The sequence below is a fragment of the Coturnix japonica genome, chromosome Z (assembly GCF_054131305.1).
Source record: "Coturnix japonica strain WE chromosome Z, WE-NBRP24, whole genome shotgun sequence".
NCBI lineage: Eukaryota > Metazoa > Chordata > Aves > Galliformes > Phasianidae > Coturnix > Coturnix japonica.
In genome coordinates this window covers 66,251,164-66,265,544 of record NC_140702.1, presented here as the reverse complement: position 1 = coordinate 66,265,544, position 14,381 = coordinate 66,251,164, and the positions used below count along the sequence as shown (strand labels likewise).

The window sequence follows — 14,381 nt, the reverse complement described above, 5'->3', positions numbered from 1 at the left end:
ATTGCCTCTCCCCTTTCCTAAGCTGAAAGAATCTATGCTTTGTCTGACTCTTCAGCTGAAGAGACTTTCATCTAAAGGCAACATCTGCAATATGTTTAATGAACATGTTTGTCCTGGGGCTACTGAGTGGCTGTAATAATGAAAATGGCATTGACAGGACAGCTTTATATAAATGCCTTGGAATAAACGTACCATCTCCTCCAGATCACAGCTTATGTTGTGGTGATGCCCTTATCTTCAAAGCAGGGTATTCAATGGAGATAACTGTCAAACAGCAGAAAGTTGCTGCTTTTTCATTAACACTTCAACCTTTATGCTGTAGATTGATTCTGATCTTTGTGTGGCTTTGAAGAAGATAATAAACAGCATGATTTTGCTGCAGAATCGATTGATAGGTATTAATTGTGTATTTGAGCTTCTGAGGTCCAGTGCAGCCCTGGCTACCTTGCAGAGAACTCTGTCTTCAGATACAGGAGGCAGTTTCATTTGGGACAAATGGTTCTATCTGTTTGTTTCACCAGAAGGAAGATAATTTATTTTAGAGAGCTCTTGGGTTAGAAATGTCTGTGGCCATTTGTGAGATGAATTAAACCCGAGTGTGAATTGTGAATTTATCCCTGCTGTTTCATTCAGGCCATCTTTGTCAACATTTCCTCCTTCTCTCTGTTTCCTCTCCTTGTGTAATATCCACTAATTTACTTTTACTTGTTTTTCACTTGTTCTTGTTCAGCTTCCTGCAGGGACAAAAGAGTGCAGGCGTGTAGGAGAGGGAGGAGCAGGAGTGATGCTTGAAGTGTTCTCTTTTTCCTTTGGTCGGTCCACTTGTGCTCGTGGAGGAATTGCTGACTTAAACAATTTTATCAGCAATTCAGTACTTTACAGGAAGTTAGAATCAAAAAGAAAGATAATAAGGATTTAAAAAGAAGAAAGTGTAATGTATACCTTGCAGACATCAAAGCATTTGGCCTATATAGCTGAGCCTGGTTTTATCAGTTTTAATAACTCCCTGCTGGCTCAACCTAAAATTAAAATCTGTTGGTGAATTAAAAAATCGCAGTAAGAAGTATTTAAATTTTTAAGTGGAAGTTTATTTCTCTAGTAGAAGGCAAATAACTCAGTGCTCCGAGCCTTGAGGTAAAGCACACTTTTTCATAGGCTTTTCATTAGATGTGAGACGTGTCCTGGTTCGAAATTATCTTCATTATTTCCACAAACAAAACATCCCTGAAAAACAGAGCCTATATCAATCTCCTGTGTATTACATAAGGGATTTCAAGTGTTTGAAAGTTGAAGTCTTCTTTACTTTCGAGAGTACCTGTGCTTTGTCTATTCATTGCCACATTCTCCAGCCCCTTGTGAGCCATGGCAAGAGACATGGCATTCTTGCAGAAGCACCTCTGTTAGTGACAGATCCAGTTTCCTTGTCTAATGAAACCTGCTCACGTTTTCTCTTTTCCTTTGCTGTCAGTTTCATGCCATGGCTGTAGGATTTTGCTTGGCCCCAGTGCATATTTGACTTGGATGCAGTAGAGTCTGGCATGGATGGCTGCAGGGAGGGGCAAAGACTGAGGGAAGAAGAGATGTGAAGAACAGAACCAGCGGTGGCATTGACTTTGTAGTGGGATTATTGGAAGAAGTAGGGCAGTAAAAACCTAGGAGGCTGTGTAATGGGTGCTCCGGGTGCTACAGAGAATTAACATCAGTGAGATGGTGTTGTCTGGTTGGTACTTAATTTCTTTTTAACTATTACTGTGTAGGAGACCGCAGTGAGGTCTTTTTTTTTTTCTTAATCATATGCAGAGCTTTGAAGATAGGAAGTGCTGCACAAATCCTGGACTGCATTTTTATTTTCTCACTTGGACAGTCTTCACTGTTAAGTGGATGCATTTGATACAGAGCTTCAGCTCAGAGCTGGAGAGCTGTAATTAGTGTGTTTAGGAGAAATCTTTTCTACTGCCGTGGAAGTCGGTGCCCTCTGTTGGATAGGAGCCTTCTCCTCTTGGCGGGGTATGAACATATAATGAGAAACCTGTGGTCAGACTGTTAGAAGCATTTAAAACTAAAGCACCTCTGAAAATCTGATGTGATCCTTGCCCCTGCAGCAGGGGAAAGAGCAGAGGGAGGAAAACTGTTGTGGGGGACAGAGGTGAACTCCTCCAGCCTTACAGTGGTCTGAAATGGTGGCTTGATGCTTATGCCTGCACATGGAAATGCAGAAAGGCATTACTGGTCACTGCTGCTGCTAAGACAAAGTATTGTGCACCGTGGCATTGGTCTGCCTATGTGTGAAACTTGTGTCCATCAAATAAGTGTGTGGACAGGGTCATAAGCCTGGCTGCTGTCAGCTGAAGCTTCAGAATGCAGTGAGAACACCCCGTGCAGTGAGGGCAAAGCGGGGAGCGCAGTGGGACTCACAGAGGAAATGGTGAACGCATTGTTTTGGCATAGGTATGAGATCTGATGGGTGGTGTTGGGGAATGAGTCTCATTCTGAGCAAGGCTGGCTCACAGCGAGGTGGGAGGTATGTGAGCAGATGGGAGGATAGTGGCATTTCCAGAGCTAAGTCATATAGGCCTCTTCAGAATCCACCCCACTCTGCAGAATGGCTGTTTTGAAGGATGCAGTGAGCAAAACCAGGAAATGTGCACAGCTCCCATCTAGTTGGTGAGAAAGGCACGGCGGAGAAACATTTGGGAAGGAGGTGCTTGTGGTGGGTGCACGAGGACCCAGTGACTGGATGTGTGGAGAGGAGGGTGTGAATTTGAACTGGGAAGACCTTATTAGGAGCAGTGTGTTGGATGCCCTGGGGACAGCTTGTGGGGCAAATAAGTGCTCTGAATTTAAGTGCTGCTTGCAGCATCAGTGCCAGCTGCTGCTCACTTCCTAGGAAAGAGGTGTCGGTACAAATGAGTGGGTCTGATTCTTCACACCACATTTCTGCAGTCATTCTTTATGTAACAATATGAAATGTATTTTTGGGAAGCGCAGGATCAATGGGTGTTCAGTCCCCCACAGTGGTGGCAGAGTCTTCCTTGGAAACTGGGTACGATTCATTTAGGCAAGGGAATTGCTAAGCCTTGTGAGGTAGCCTGGGGGTGAACAGGGGAGAGAAAAATAAACATCTATACCCAAATTGGGCAGAGAATCCCCTCGGAACTGGTTAACTATGTTGTCCAGGGCTCTTTTCCCAATCCCCTGCTCTGCAGCTCCACAGGATGCCAGGAGCCAGGCAGATCGGCTGGCTGTGCTGTGCTGCCTGCTCTCGTGATGCCAAAGGAGTGCGTTTTGTCTTTAGTCAGATTGGCTCCATCAGTTCGTATTTCCTTCTGAATGGATAATAAAGTAGAGAATCATTTCAAGGCAAGGAGTGTTGATGTGTGAGCGAAGCGGGGAGGCTGCGTGTGAGGAGCCTGGCAGCAAGCAGCTGACGAGGAGGAGTAAAGTAGCAGTAGCTGCACAGCTTTCTCTCTGCCTCTGAAGTACAATATTTTCTGTTGAGTCACAACTGAAGACAGAGATGAAGTTTTTACTGTACTTGGTCGCTGCCTGGGAGAGGGAAAAGATGCATCGTGTTGGTGAATTAAAGAATTTCTGTTGAGGGATACTCCTTGAAGCTGACAGGATTTCTGCATTTTTTGGCTTCTACTTTCATTGGCTTCTTCTGTTTTTGGTTTTTTTTTGTTTTTTTTTTTTTGTTTTGTTTTGCTTTTTGGATTTTCAGAAGCTGTTTGCATTTTTTTTTTATTTTTTTTTTTCTCTTTCAAAACATGCCTTCAACTTTACGTGGTTTCTTGTCATAGTGCTGCTGTGGAACGGGATACGCTCGGTGCCTTCTTACATTGCATCCCCAGATACCTGAGATGGGACACCAACAATATGTTGATAATCTCTGCGGCAGAAGTTCATTACTTGGTGAACCTTTAACAAGATTAGGAATCCCTCAGGACTTGTCTTTTCTATGAGAACAAGCTGTTGTGTTCTGTTGTTTCTATTCTATAGATTACCTTTTAACATTTTGTTTTATTTTGAAGCAGAAAGGTAAGTGAATGTCTGGAACAAATGAAGTGGTTGGGTATAAACTGCAAGTAGGCAGCAAACAAGCAGAACTGTTCTTTAGTTTGAGTGGGCTGTATGCGTGTGTTTACTTTGGTAATACAGTAGCTCCATTGGAAGCTTACTGGATTTAAACATGTGCTTTGAAAAGACAGACCTCTCTTGGTATGCTCATTTGTGTGCTCTGTTTCTTAGTTTTTGTATTCAGCCATTAGATACTAATTGTAGATGTCTTATTGCTGGTATAATTGAGGTTGTCTCTGTTTACTTCTCACACTTCTTTGTTGGGAGGGTTTGTAACTCAGCTGGAATTTGACATCACTGTGTGAAGAGGAGTTAAAAAGAAGGGGATTTGGGTATAATTTAAATTTGATTGCTTGAGCAGCAGATAGCATGAGAGTAATTAGATTACTGGTTTGATTCTTCCTTGAATGTCACTTAAAACAGGCTTGCTTTTAACCCAGAGTGTTTGTCGTTGGCTTGATTTCCAGTGCAGAGAAGGTTGTGAGCTGATGAGATGAAATGACTGGCATGAAGAAGCAATGAGGATGCTATGTGCAAGCTGGTGAATCAGAGCAGATGGTGTGACTGTTTCAGATATCTTGTCAGTCTTCATTCCTTGTATACAGGCAGCTTTCTTTTGCTAATGGAGAAAGCCTTTAGGGGATAAACATCAAGAATTAATACAGAATGCTGATGTCTTCCGTACTCAGGATGAAAAGGAGAAATCTTATAGAAGTAAAGCTTCAGCTCTTGCCCAGGAGGATTTTAGATGAAGAACATTGCCGTTCAGCAACACGAGCTGGAAACTCCTAATTGTTTTGTTAGCTGCCTGCATTACCCCTTCCCAACCTCTCTGAAAGCTGCTGAGCGTCTGCTCTAAAGAAGTGCAGGGCAGGTCAGAAGCAGAGAACAAGATCATGTAGCACCAGTCTGTACTGCAGCTGCGCTAGCACTGCTCCGACAGCAGAAGTTGCAGCTTTTAATTCATCTCCTTGGACTGGTGAGTGCTGCCTCTCACCCCCCTTCCTGACCATCCCTGTTAACTGAGGCACCATTACCTGGAAAAACAGCTCTGAACCTCCAGAGTGAGCAGACGGAGTTCTGAGAAAAAATCCAAGGGATGTTTCCTGGTGGCTCTTGTCAGAAATGCGGTGCCCAGAGAGTTCACAGCACTGCTTCACCGGGTTGTGAATAGGATTACAAGTACAGGAAAGGTACGGTGTGTTCTGTTAGCCTAGGCAGAGCTTTTAGCATCCTTCTGTGCTTTCGTAACGGTGTGTGTGAACCTTATCCGAAGCAGTGCTGTCTCTGCTCTCCTGATAAAGGCAGCTGAGTGTGCAGCAGCCTCTCTCCAGACCCTAGCAGACTTTTCTACAGTCCTGATCCTAATACCAGCTTGTCAGCATTCTCCAGTCTCTGTGCTTCAGTTCTTGGTGCTGTTTCCTTTAAGAAAAAAGTTGCTTCTTGTTTATACCTTATCTGCTTGATGTAGGTCTTGAGGATCCTAACCTGGGAGAAACCTTTTTTAAGGAATGTCTGTCAGAGCTGGTTGTATCACAGTGCTTTAGGGTGTCATGTGTAAGTCATTTACTGGGGATACCTGATTGATTCAGCGTTGTACAGAACTCCTTTGTAACCTACCGGAGTGCTCTGGAAATAGAGGCTACTTGAACTTAATTCCTTCTCGATTTACTCTTAAATCACTGATAGCTAGCTGCTTAGGTTTCACATTTGCTGCCAGGGAGTGAAGTAATATTATATAAGAATGACAGAAAAAGCCACAGTTCCTTCTTTTTTTAGCAGTCGATTATCCTTTTTGCCATTTTCTCATCACAGGATGGTTTCAGCACTCAAGGTGGGTGCTTTAGACTTCGCTTACTGCTGTCTAAGCATGAGCTATGTGTTCCATTGGTCTTCAGCTTCCAGCGTGTACCTCTGTCTGCACCTATAGTCAGCTCCTGTTTCCTTAACTCTCTTTGGATGTTTTCTAGTTCCTTAACTCTCTCTGGACGTCTTCTTTGCTTGGCTCCCAGGTGATGTCAGACCTTGCTTGCTGCTCAACTGCTGCCTTGCTGTGCCAGCCAGTGCCACTGTAAGCTTGCCAGAAAAGCTGCATGAAAGGCTGGATCTACACAGGGAATGAGCACGTCCCAATGAGCAGCAGCACTGCCTGATGCCTTGGTGCTCTCCGGGGTCCATAGAGCTCAACTTAAACAGCCTGAACTTCTCAATTCATCTGTGCTCACAGCAGTAATGCCAGCAGAGGGGGGACGAACATTGGTCCAGTCTGAGAGAAAGCTGAGAGACTTAACTATTTTTTAGGTGTTCATATCAGCTATTAAGGAGTTAAGGCTGGTCATGTGATCTCTGTGCTCTACTACACAGAGATACTCTGTAATTACACAAATTTAATTTCATGCTATTTCTCAACAGAATTTTTTACACTGTTGATCACACTTGCAGCACTTTAGTGAGTTTTTGCCCTCATACTTAGTCACATTCCACTGTCCCTTCACTTAATAGCTACATTGATAACATGATGGTACAGCAAAAGACTATTCAGAGACATTTTTTCTCTTCAGTTTAACAGCTTTCCATAAAAGGTAAGGGATATCTGATGTGAGAGGTGCAGCACCATGCAATTCATTCAGCCAACATGCTGTGTTTCCCAGATCAGTTTTTCTGCCACAGGATTACTGACTTGCCAAGTCTGACCTTTTGTTCTTTCTTCTCATCTATCAAACTGTTCTGGAAAGAATTCAAGTGTGTTCTTCTAAAACATGATAGGTGGGAAGGCTGGCTCTCACCGATGTCTGCATTTAAGGGTTCTGCTCAGCTTTATTGAAATCAGTCTGCCTTTAGGTGCAGATGAAGTCTGGAAAGTGCCATTGGAAATACTTGAATGTTGCAGAAAGTTCCATGAGCTGGGCTGGGATGCAAGTAGGCAGTTTTGCAGCTTGTGCTGCAGTATCTGAACAAGAACACAGACTCAGGCTTGTCAGGCAACAGGGCTTAGAGGAGACTCTGAAAGGGTTACTGTGAATAGTTTCTTTGCTTATATTGTTTTGTTTTTAAAATCACTTTTCTCCTTTGCAAAGAGAGTCTTTTCAATAGCATGGATATATCTCATGTGTTTTCTGCAACCTTATATTAGCAGGAGTGCTCTGAGGTGAACACGTTTAGCAGAGCGCTTTTTATTTCCCAGTCCTGCTGTTGTTCGCTCAGCATTGCTCAGCTCAGTCACTTCTTGTTCCAGTAATTCCTGCCTGGACTCAAAAGTTAGTTTTTTGTTGATAGTCAGGAGGAGGTTTGAAAAGAGAAGCATTCTGAGAAGCAAGCGGTAAATTCCATGTTGAGTTATGATCCAACCCAAAATTAAACCTAATCATGTTAATTAGAAAATTGCATGCTCACCTCCAGTAGTCATACGTCAGCAAAGCTGGCTGCAACCCTTTGTGTCTCTGTCAAGCCCTGCTGTTAGGATTCTTTCAGCAGTTAATGTGTTTAAAAATGCTGCAATATTCACAGAAGGAGTGGATGTTTCTGCATGCAGTGTGCTGGGGCGGTGTTGCTATGGCAGCCTTAGCCATGAATTCCTTCTTTTGCTAATGCCAAAACGTCTTTTCCCAGAATGTCCTGTATTTTGGTTTGTGATATTCTTTGTGTTTAACAGGTTCTTTATTAAGTAGGAAGACATTTTATTGTTTTTCTTATAGTAATTGCTTGCATAGATCATACAATACCACTGTGTGTGGAAGATACCATAAATATAATACAGTCCAAAAAGGCTTTACTCATTGCTATGGTGGTGTGAGTTGATAGCCAGACAGGCTTCTGTGAAATGCTTTTGGATCATAGGGAACTGGTTTTTGTATCTCTTTGAGTCTGCCCGCTCTGTGGTACCAGCGCCTTCTAATACAATAGTATGGGGTGAATGTGTCTCTGTGTTTCCTTACTGGGGAAAAAAGTAACCCAGCTCCCTTTTAGCAGAAGTTTGATGGATACAAAGGGGCAGGGCCCCTGTTATTCCTCTTGGCTGTCACCAGCTCTTTGCTAATGAATGCTAAAGGCTCTACAGAGATGCATCTGCTGTAAATCACGTTTACCCAGTGACTCCTTGAAGCCAACATGCTGCCCAGACAGCTCTTTTCTGTTGTAGAGCCTGACCTTCTCAGTGGTGCTGTAAATGCTAACTCTGACTGATTCCCAGTTGTTTAGTGAAGATCTAACTGGAGTTAATTCCTTGCTGAAATTTCTCACTTTTTTGCTGCTCACTCACTGCTGCTGGTGTGCCGTGCTTTCACTCCAGTTGTGCTCATGAATCGGTGTGTCAGGAGGAAACTGAACTTGTTCATCTGTTACAAATATACTTGCAGAATTTTGCCGGGGGGCAGGTGACAACCTGGTTAATCATTTTGACCCCATTTAAAACCTTTACGATATCACTTTTGTACTCGTGAGAATTGCAAGACAACCCAAACACCCCAAACACCCTCAGAGAGCAAGCAGTGTCTTTCTCCTGCTTAACTTGAGCCTGGCTGCTTTTTAGGTTGCAGGATGCAGAAACAGCAGAAGCTGTGGGTGCTGTTCCTCGTTCTGCACACCCAGAGATGGCTGTGCTGAGTGAAGCTTTAAGTTCTGCAGAGGAATGCCTGCTAAAAAGGCAATCGGAACAAAGTTTGTGTGAGGGCTTGTAGCATCCGGCAGGTCATCAGGATGCAAACATTCCTTATTTAAAGACGTGATTTCTTGTTATGTGTTAGGATGACTTTTGAAGTGATTATAGAAGAGAAAGACATCAGGAAGGATTTGCATCCAAATTAGATACTTTTTTGGCTGAACTTGCATTGACTTTCATTGTCACTTTGCTTGTCTGTGCTGCAGAGGAGCATAACCCTAAGACAACCAAACTAGAAGAACAGAGGAAATAGATATGTGTGGATATGTACATATATGTGCTAGTTTGTATAGGTATATATATTTATTTATTCATCTTCATACACATACACATACACATACATCTATACAAATATATAAAAGGAAATCTTTTGTTATGCTTGCATTAAGCTGCTTCAGAACACCTGTGGTCCTGCAAGTGTGTTCAGCAGGAAATAGCATTCTCCACAACAAACTGTTGCTGTCAAGCATTGCAGCAGACAAAGGAACCGACAGTGAACTTCAGCTTGAATTGATTCCCTTTTTTCTAAATCTAAAATGATCATTAAGTCCCTCTGGTGCCTTGAAAGCCATGTGTGGGGCATCGAACTCTTCCCTTGCACAAACATCCAAGTTTTTCTTCTAGCCCACATTGTTTGATATGCTGGAAAATACTTGAAATGAGCATCTTGCTGCTGTAATGCACCGCAGGTAGAGAGCACAGCCGTAGAGCTCTTCTTCCAGGGCACTGTTGAATTCGGTTGCTTTCTCTCTCAAGGTTTACTTCTTAATGTTGGCATAGAAGTGGTTTTTTGGCATTAATCACCAGTTAACCACTCAAGTGGAAAGGTAAATGTTGTCAGTGGTGAAAGAAAAGAATGTAAGCAAGTATTTTTTTAAGTCAGTCCTCTTGAGTAGATAGAGATTAAAAAACAACAACAAAACAAACAGATGGACTGGTAACCTGAACACTTTGTAAAACTAAAGATTGATGTATTTGAGATGCTGACAAAGAGATTAAATGGGGAATTTATATAGCTTCCTTGAGGGCAGGTGTAAGAACTTAGTTGAGTTGCTGGATGGTGGGCCATAAGCCTGAAGCACAGATGCAGCCTCTATTATACCACATTAATTAGCTTTGATTGTAGAGACTGTTATTTACAAGTGCTGTCTTCTCCAGATCAGAAAACCCAACCTTCTTCCTTGGTCCTGAATAGAAAGAGCAAACATGGAAACAAAGAATTCACCACAATGAAAATGCACTAACAGCAAAATGCTGGCATTACTGTAAATGGCTGTTGGGCAACAGGGGAATATAGAACAGGGGGATATAGAAGGCATTCTTTAGTCACTTTGGCTTAAGGAGGATGTCTGTCTGGGTCTCTGTATGCCTTTCTTCCTAGAGGAAAAAGCTGTTTGTTAGTGGGTTGCTTTGTAGCTGCACCAGTTGAAGAGGCTTGAAAGTTTTAAGTAGGTAACGTAGTATTTTTTCTTTGCTCATAACAGTGGAGATTTAAGTGGAGAAAATGATCCACGGCAAAATCTTCAGGGTTGGAGTAGATGTGACGTGCAGAATCTTCATGCTGTCAGCTCAGCCTGTTTGCACATATGCTGAGTGTGGCACATTTAACTGCAGGTTAGCTTGGGAGCTTGAAAGCTTTAAGGTTGGTTGTTTTTCTCCTTCCCCCCCCCCCCCTCTTCCTTTTTTCTTATTTTCCCAGTGTTCAGTATCAAAATATTAAGAGATTAAAATAGCAAAAAGGTTTTACACTTAAAATCTGTCATGCAGTCTTCCTGCCACTTTGCATCGCTCTTTGGAGTTCTTGTGAGATAGCTGGTACTGAGCCAAATTTAACTTGATTTCTGCTTTGGTTGGAAGGAAGAAAGGATCAGGGTTGTAGACTGAAAAGAAAAGAGCATTGATAGAATCCATAATAACAGTCAGGGTAATTCAGTCCCATAGCCCACCATTGCAAGAAGCTCAGCCTATTGGAAGTTGCTAACCTGGTACTTGAAGGAAATGGACACAGAATTGCTCTTTATTCCTTTCTACTTTCTTTGGGAGAAGAAGGGGTTGAGGGACAATTATTTCTACAAAGAAGGACCTGATCTGGGGAGGCAACCAAAATGAAGATGATGGCTGTAAGCTTTAAATAGTACATCCTCTTTCTGTGAATGCCTTTTTGTTGTAATTCCTCTTTTTAAGTTACTTTGGCTATTTCTATCTGAACCAAACTGTAATCTTTTTTCCCCTCTTTCGGTAGCTACTTCGTGACAGAATAAAAACTGGATGTGAGTTGTGCATTGGGAAGTGATTGATGTGTGCTTGTGCAGCTTGTAGCACTATGAAAAACACAGGGGCAGCTGCTGATGATGTTTGCTAGAAGTAGATTGAAAAAGCAAGAAAATGAAATTGCACTTCTGCAGAGAAAACCTGTTGTAAAACTGTGGGCCAGGAAGCAAATCCGGAAGCACAGACTCCAGCTGTTTCTACGGGACAAAATGAAGAGGCTTCTTCAAGGCCAAGCAGATGAGAATCCAAACCATGCTCACCACTGCCAGCTCTCTCCAGTAGAGATCGAAACGGACATGTTTGTTTGTGGAATGAAGAGGAGCTCTGCAAGCACTGAGTTTTCCACTGCTGGAGGTGACTTCCATCAGGATGGACAACACGATACCAAGGGCGTGAATGAAGTGTGTGTTGGGGAGGTGGAACTGAACTGGGATGGCTATGTAAAAATACCGTGCTCGGTTCAACAGAACAAGAAGGACCTGGAGAGAAATTCTATTGGTGGTGTGACACAGACCACTTCTGAAAGAAAGAGTAGAGTATCTGAGGGGCAGGACCTTTCTTCTCTGAGCATAACAATGAGCTGGAGGGAGATAGCTGAAAGGCAAGGGTGCTTTCCCCAGGAGAAGCCTGCTGCATACAAGAGTCACAGAAGGCAGTCAAGAGATCGCTCAGCAGATGTGGTTGATTATATTGTTAAAGAGCTTCAGGGAATAAGTCGCATCCAGACAGAGATTGCAGAGCTCAGACAGCACCTCACTTTGATAAAAGGCTCTGTGGATGAAGTCTCCAGCTGCGTGGATACTGTCTTGAGTGAGATAGAAGGCCTGCAAGGTGGTTCCACTGCCAAAACTTCAGGTACACATGCTTGGGAGCCAAACAAGGAGGTACACAAGGAAGAACCAGTGTTGTATTTTTATGGGATTCCGGAAAAAGACGGTGAAAACACAGTAGAGCTTATTTGCAGCTTCTTATCTGAGTATCACTGTTTCAATGGTATCCAGTGCAGTAAGTATATAAAAGATGCTTATAGATCAGATATTGGTATAGGCAAGTCATTAACACCAAGACCAGCAGTTGTGAAACTTGTCAGTTGTGAACAGAGAGACTTTATTTTACAGAAGTCTATTATTCTGCAAAGCTCAGGGGTCCGAATCACTACCAGTGAAGAGCAAAAGAGGCAAAGTGGCCAGAGAAGCCACAAAGTAGATCCAGTCTCTTCGCAGTGTGGCTTGAAGAAAAATAATTGCAATTCAGTGCATCTCGATGCATCGCAGAGAGCTGATGCAGCTGAGCACCTTCGGACTGATTCATGCCAGGTTAAGAATAAAAGCACAAGTAGAAAAACACAGTGTGTAGGGGAGAGATTTGATTCTGTGCAGAAGCCAGCTTTGAGTAAGAAAAGCAACTCGATATCTGAAGCTGGAAAGGAAGCACAAACAATAAGCTGCAATGAGCAGCCTTCGTATGAGAGTAACTTTCATAAGGCTCTTCATGAAAGTCCAAAAAGCTCTCCAGAGATGACCAGTTCAGCCAAGCCAAGCGATGGAAATAATTGCTGCTCATCCGAGTCTTTGGGCCATGCAAGTCAGGTGTCTGCTTCAAACAGTGGAAGTGAACACAAGCGTGATGCTGAGAGGGTCACTGAGAATGGTGCTTCACTTCTAGGTAAAGATGAGAGGATAACTGCAGAAAAAACTGAAATAGACTGTGATACCCCATGCAAATTTACCAGTGTGGAGAAAGTTGATACTCAAAGAGAAGATGTTTCTAGTGGAGTGACAACCATTAGCTATGACCGTACAACGGATGAACTGGCTGACAGTAGTGACAGCTTGAAAGATATGATCCAAATGGACCTGAATGATCAAGATCCAACCGATCAGGTCTTTAGGGATGTCCTGGAAAATTCCCAGTATTTTCTTGACCATTCCCGGGATAACATTGATCTTGTAGACATGAAGTTTTACACTAATAAGCTTGGGAAAGCTATTAATCACTTCAGGTCTGCTCTGCAAGTGGTGTTTCACAAACTGGAGACAAGTGATTCTGAGATGCTTTTGGAAAATGATAGTGGCTTACAGATGGATGATGACAATACACTTATGCTGACCAGTTCAGGTATGTGTGGCAGCTCTGACAACTTTGCAGAAACCCCTCCTAGTCAGTCCTCTGAGAGCCAAGCAAACACAACTGCCAATAGTGAAGCATCTGCTCAAATGCAATTTGTCCCTTCCAGTCTTTCCTCTGTTCCGTACGAGCCTCCAGCTTCACATTTGATGCCATCATCTGACTGTGAAATTCCTGCTGGGCAGCGTTCACCTCCTGATGAAAGTGGAGTAGATGTGAACTCTCTACCTGAGCAAGCAAAAGAGTGCAGACCCATGAGCCTTGAAAAGGTGTGTGCAGAGACCATCTACCTGAACAAGTGCATCAACAACTTCAAAAATGTGCTGAGGGAAAAGAGACAAATGCGTAGGAGACTCATAAAAGAATTAGCACAGGAAGGAAGCTGGAATTCTGCTGAGGAGACAAATTCAGGTAAACCAAAACAATGTTTTTAAGGAGATGTCCGTACCTGGTATTTGTGTAGCCAGTAATCAATATCTCACTCTGCAGGTGAACAACTGTAGGAATTAGGAGAAAATGATGAAGGCTAGTGCATGCACTGTACAACAGCATTAACAAGCCCTCCCCTTCCCCCCCCCCCCCCCCCCCAAAACATTCAAACAACAACAAAAAAAACAAACCCTAAATTGATGGTACAACATATTGGAATGCAAATTAGTGAGTCTCAATTTTTCTTTTTTCTTTTCTTTTTTTTTTTTCTTTTTTTCTTTTTTTTTTTTTGTGAGAGAAGTGGGGGAGGAAGGAAGATTTGCAATGCATCTTTGGAATAGCAGGTGTTAGGATTTTTCATCATAATTCGTGACTTGGTTCCTTGTTAAATATATTAGTTAAGATGTGATAACTAAGTGTGCGTTTGAGCTAAAAGTAGCTGGATGTGCAGTTTCAGGAGTTGAGTGGTTCCAGACTTCAAGTGGCTACACCACGAAGTGGGAGTTCTCAGTGTTTAATCTCTGCTTGATGTTTTCCCAGTAGAAACTTTAAAAATAAAAAATAATTTTAAAAATAAAAATCAAGACCTGTATTTGATGCTGTTTCTTTAGCTTGTCCATGAGATGAGTTGTATTCCATCTGTGTGGAACTAAATCCCTTACTGCCAGCAGAGAGAAGGAAATGTTTGACCACAACAGACTGATACAGCATTGGAGCTGTGGTGGTTAACCAGTTCCTGAGGACATGGGAGATGGAAATGGCTGATGTGCTCTGATGAGCTGTGTGTTGATAGGCTTTGGTTTAGTGAAACCAAATCTAA

At 42.7% G+C, this 14,381-nt stretch overlaps 1 protein-coding gene across 17 annotated transcripts in view; it reads left to right on the top strand.

Moving 5' to 3' along the window:
- The window catches only part of UNC13B (unc-13 homolog B), a 210,299-nt gene that overhangs the window by 97,965 nt on the left and 97,953 nt on the right, over positions 1 to 14,381 (top strand). For 6 of the 17 annotated variants that reach the window (XR_014939252.1, XM_085528472.1, XM_085528474.1 and 3 more), the window contains one exon: positions 10,977 to 13,543. The exons of the other annotated variants lie outside the window; for them this stretch is intronic. Coding sequence is in view for 4 of the 6 variants with exons in the window: in XM_085528472.1 (XP_085384598.1) it covers positions 11,083 to 13,543 (2,461 nt within the window). In the remaining 2 variants the exon portion in view is untranslated. Of the gene's footprint in view, positions 1 to 10,976; positions 13,544 to 14,381 lie in introns of those variants that run through there. 17 annotated transcript variants of the gene reach the window in all.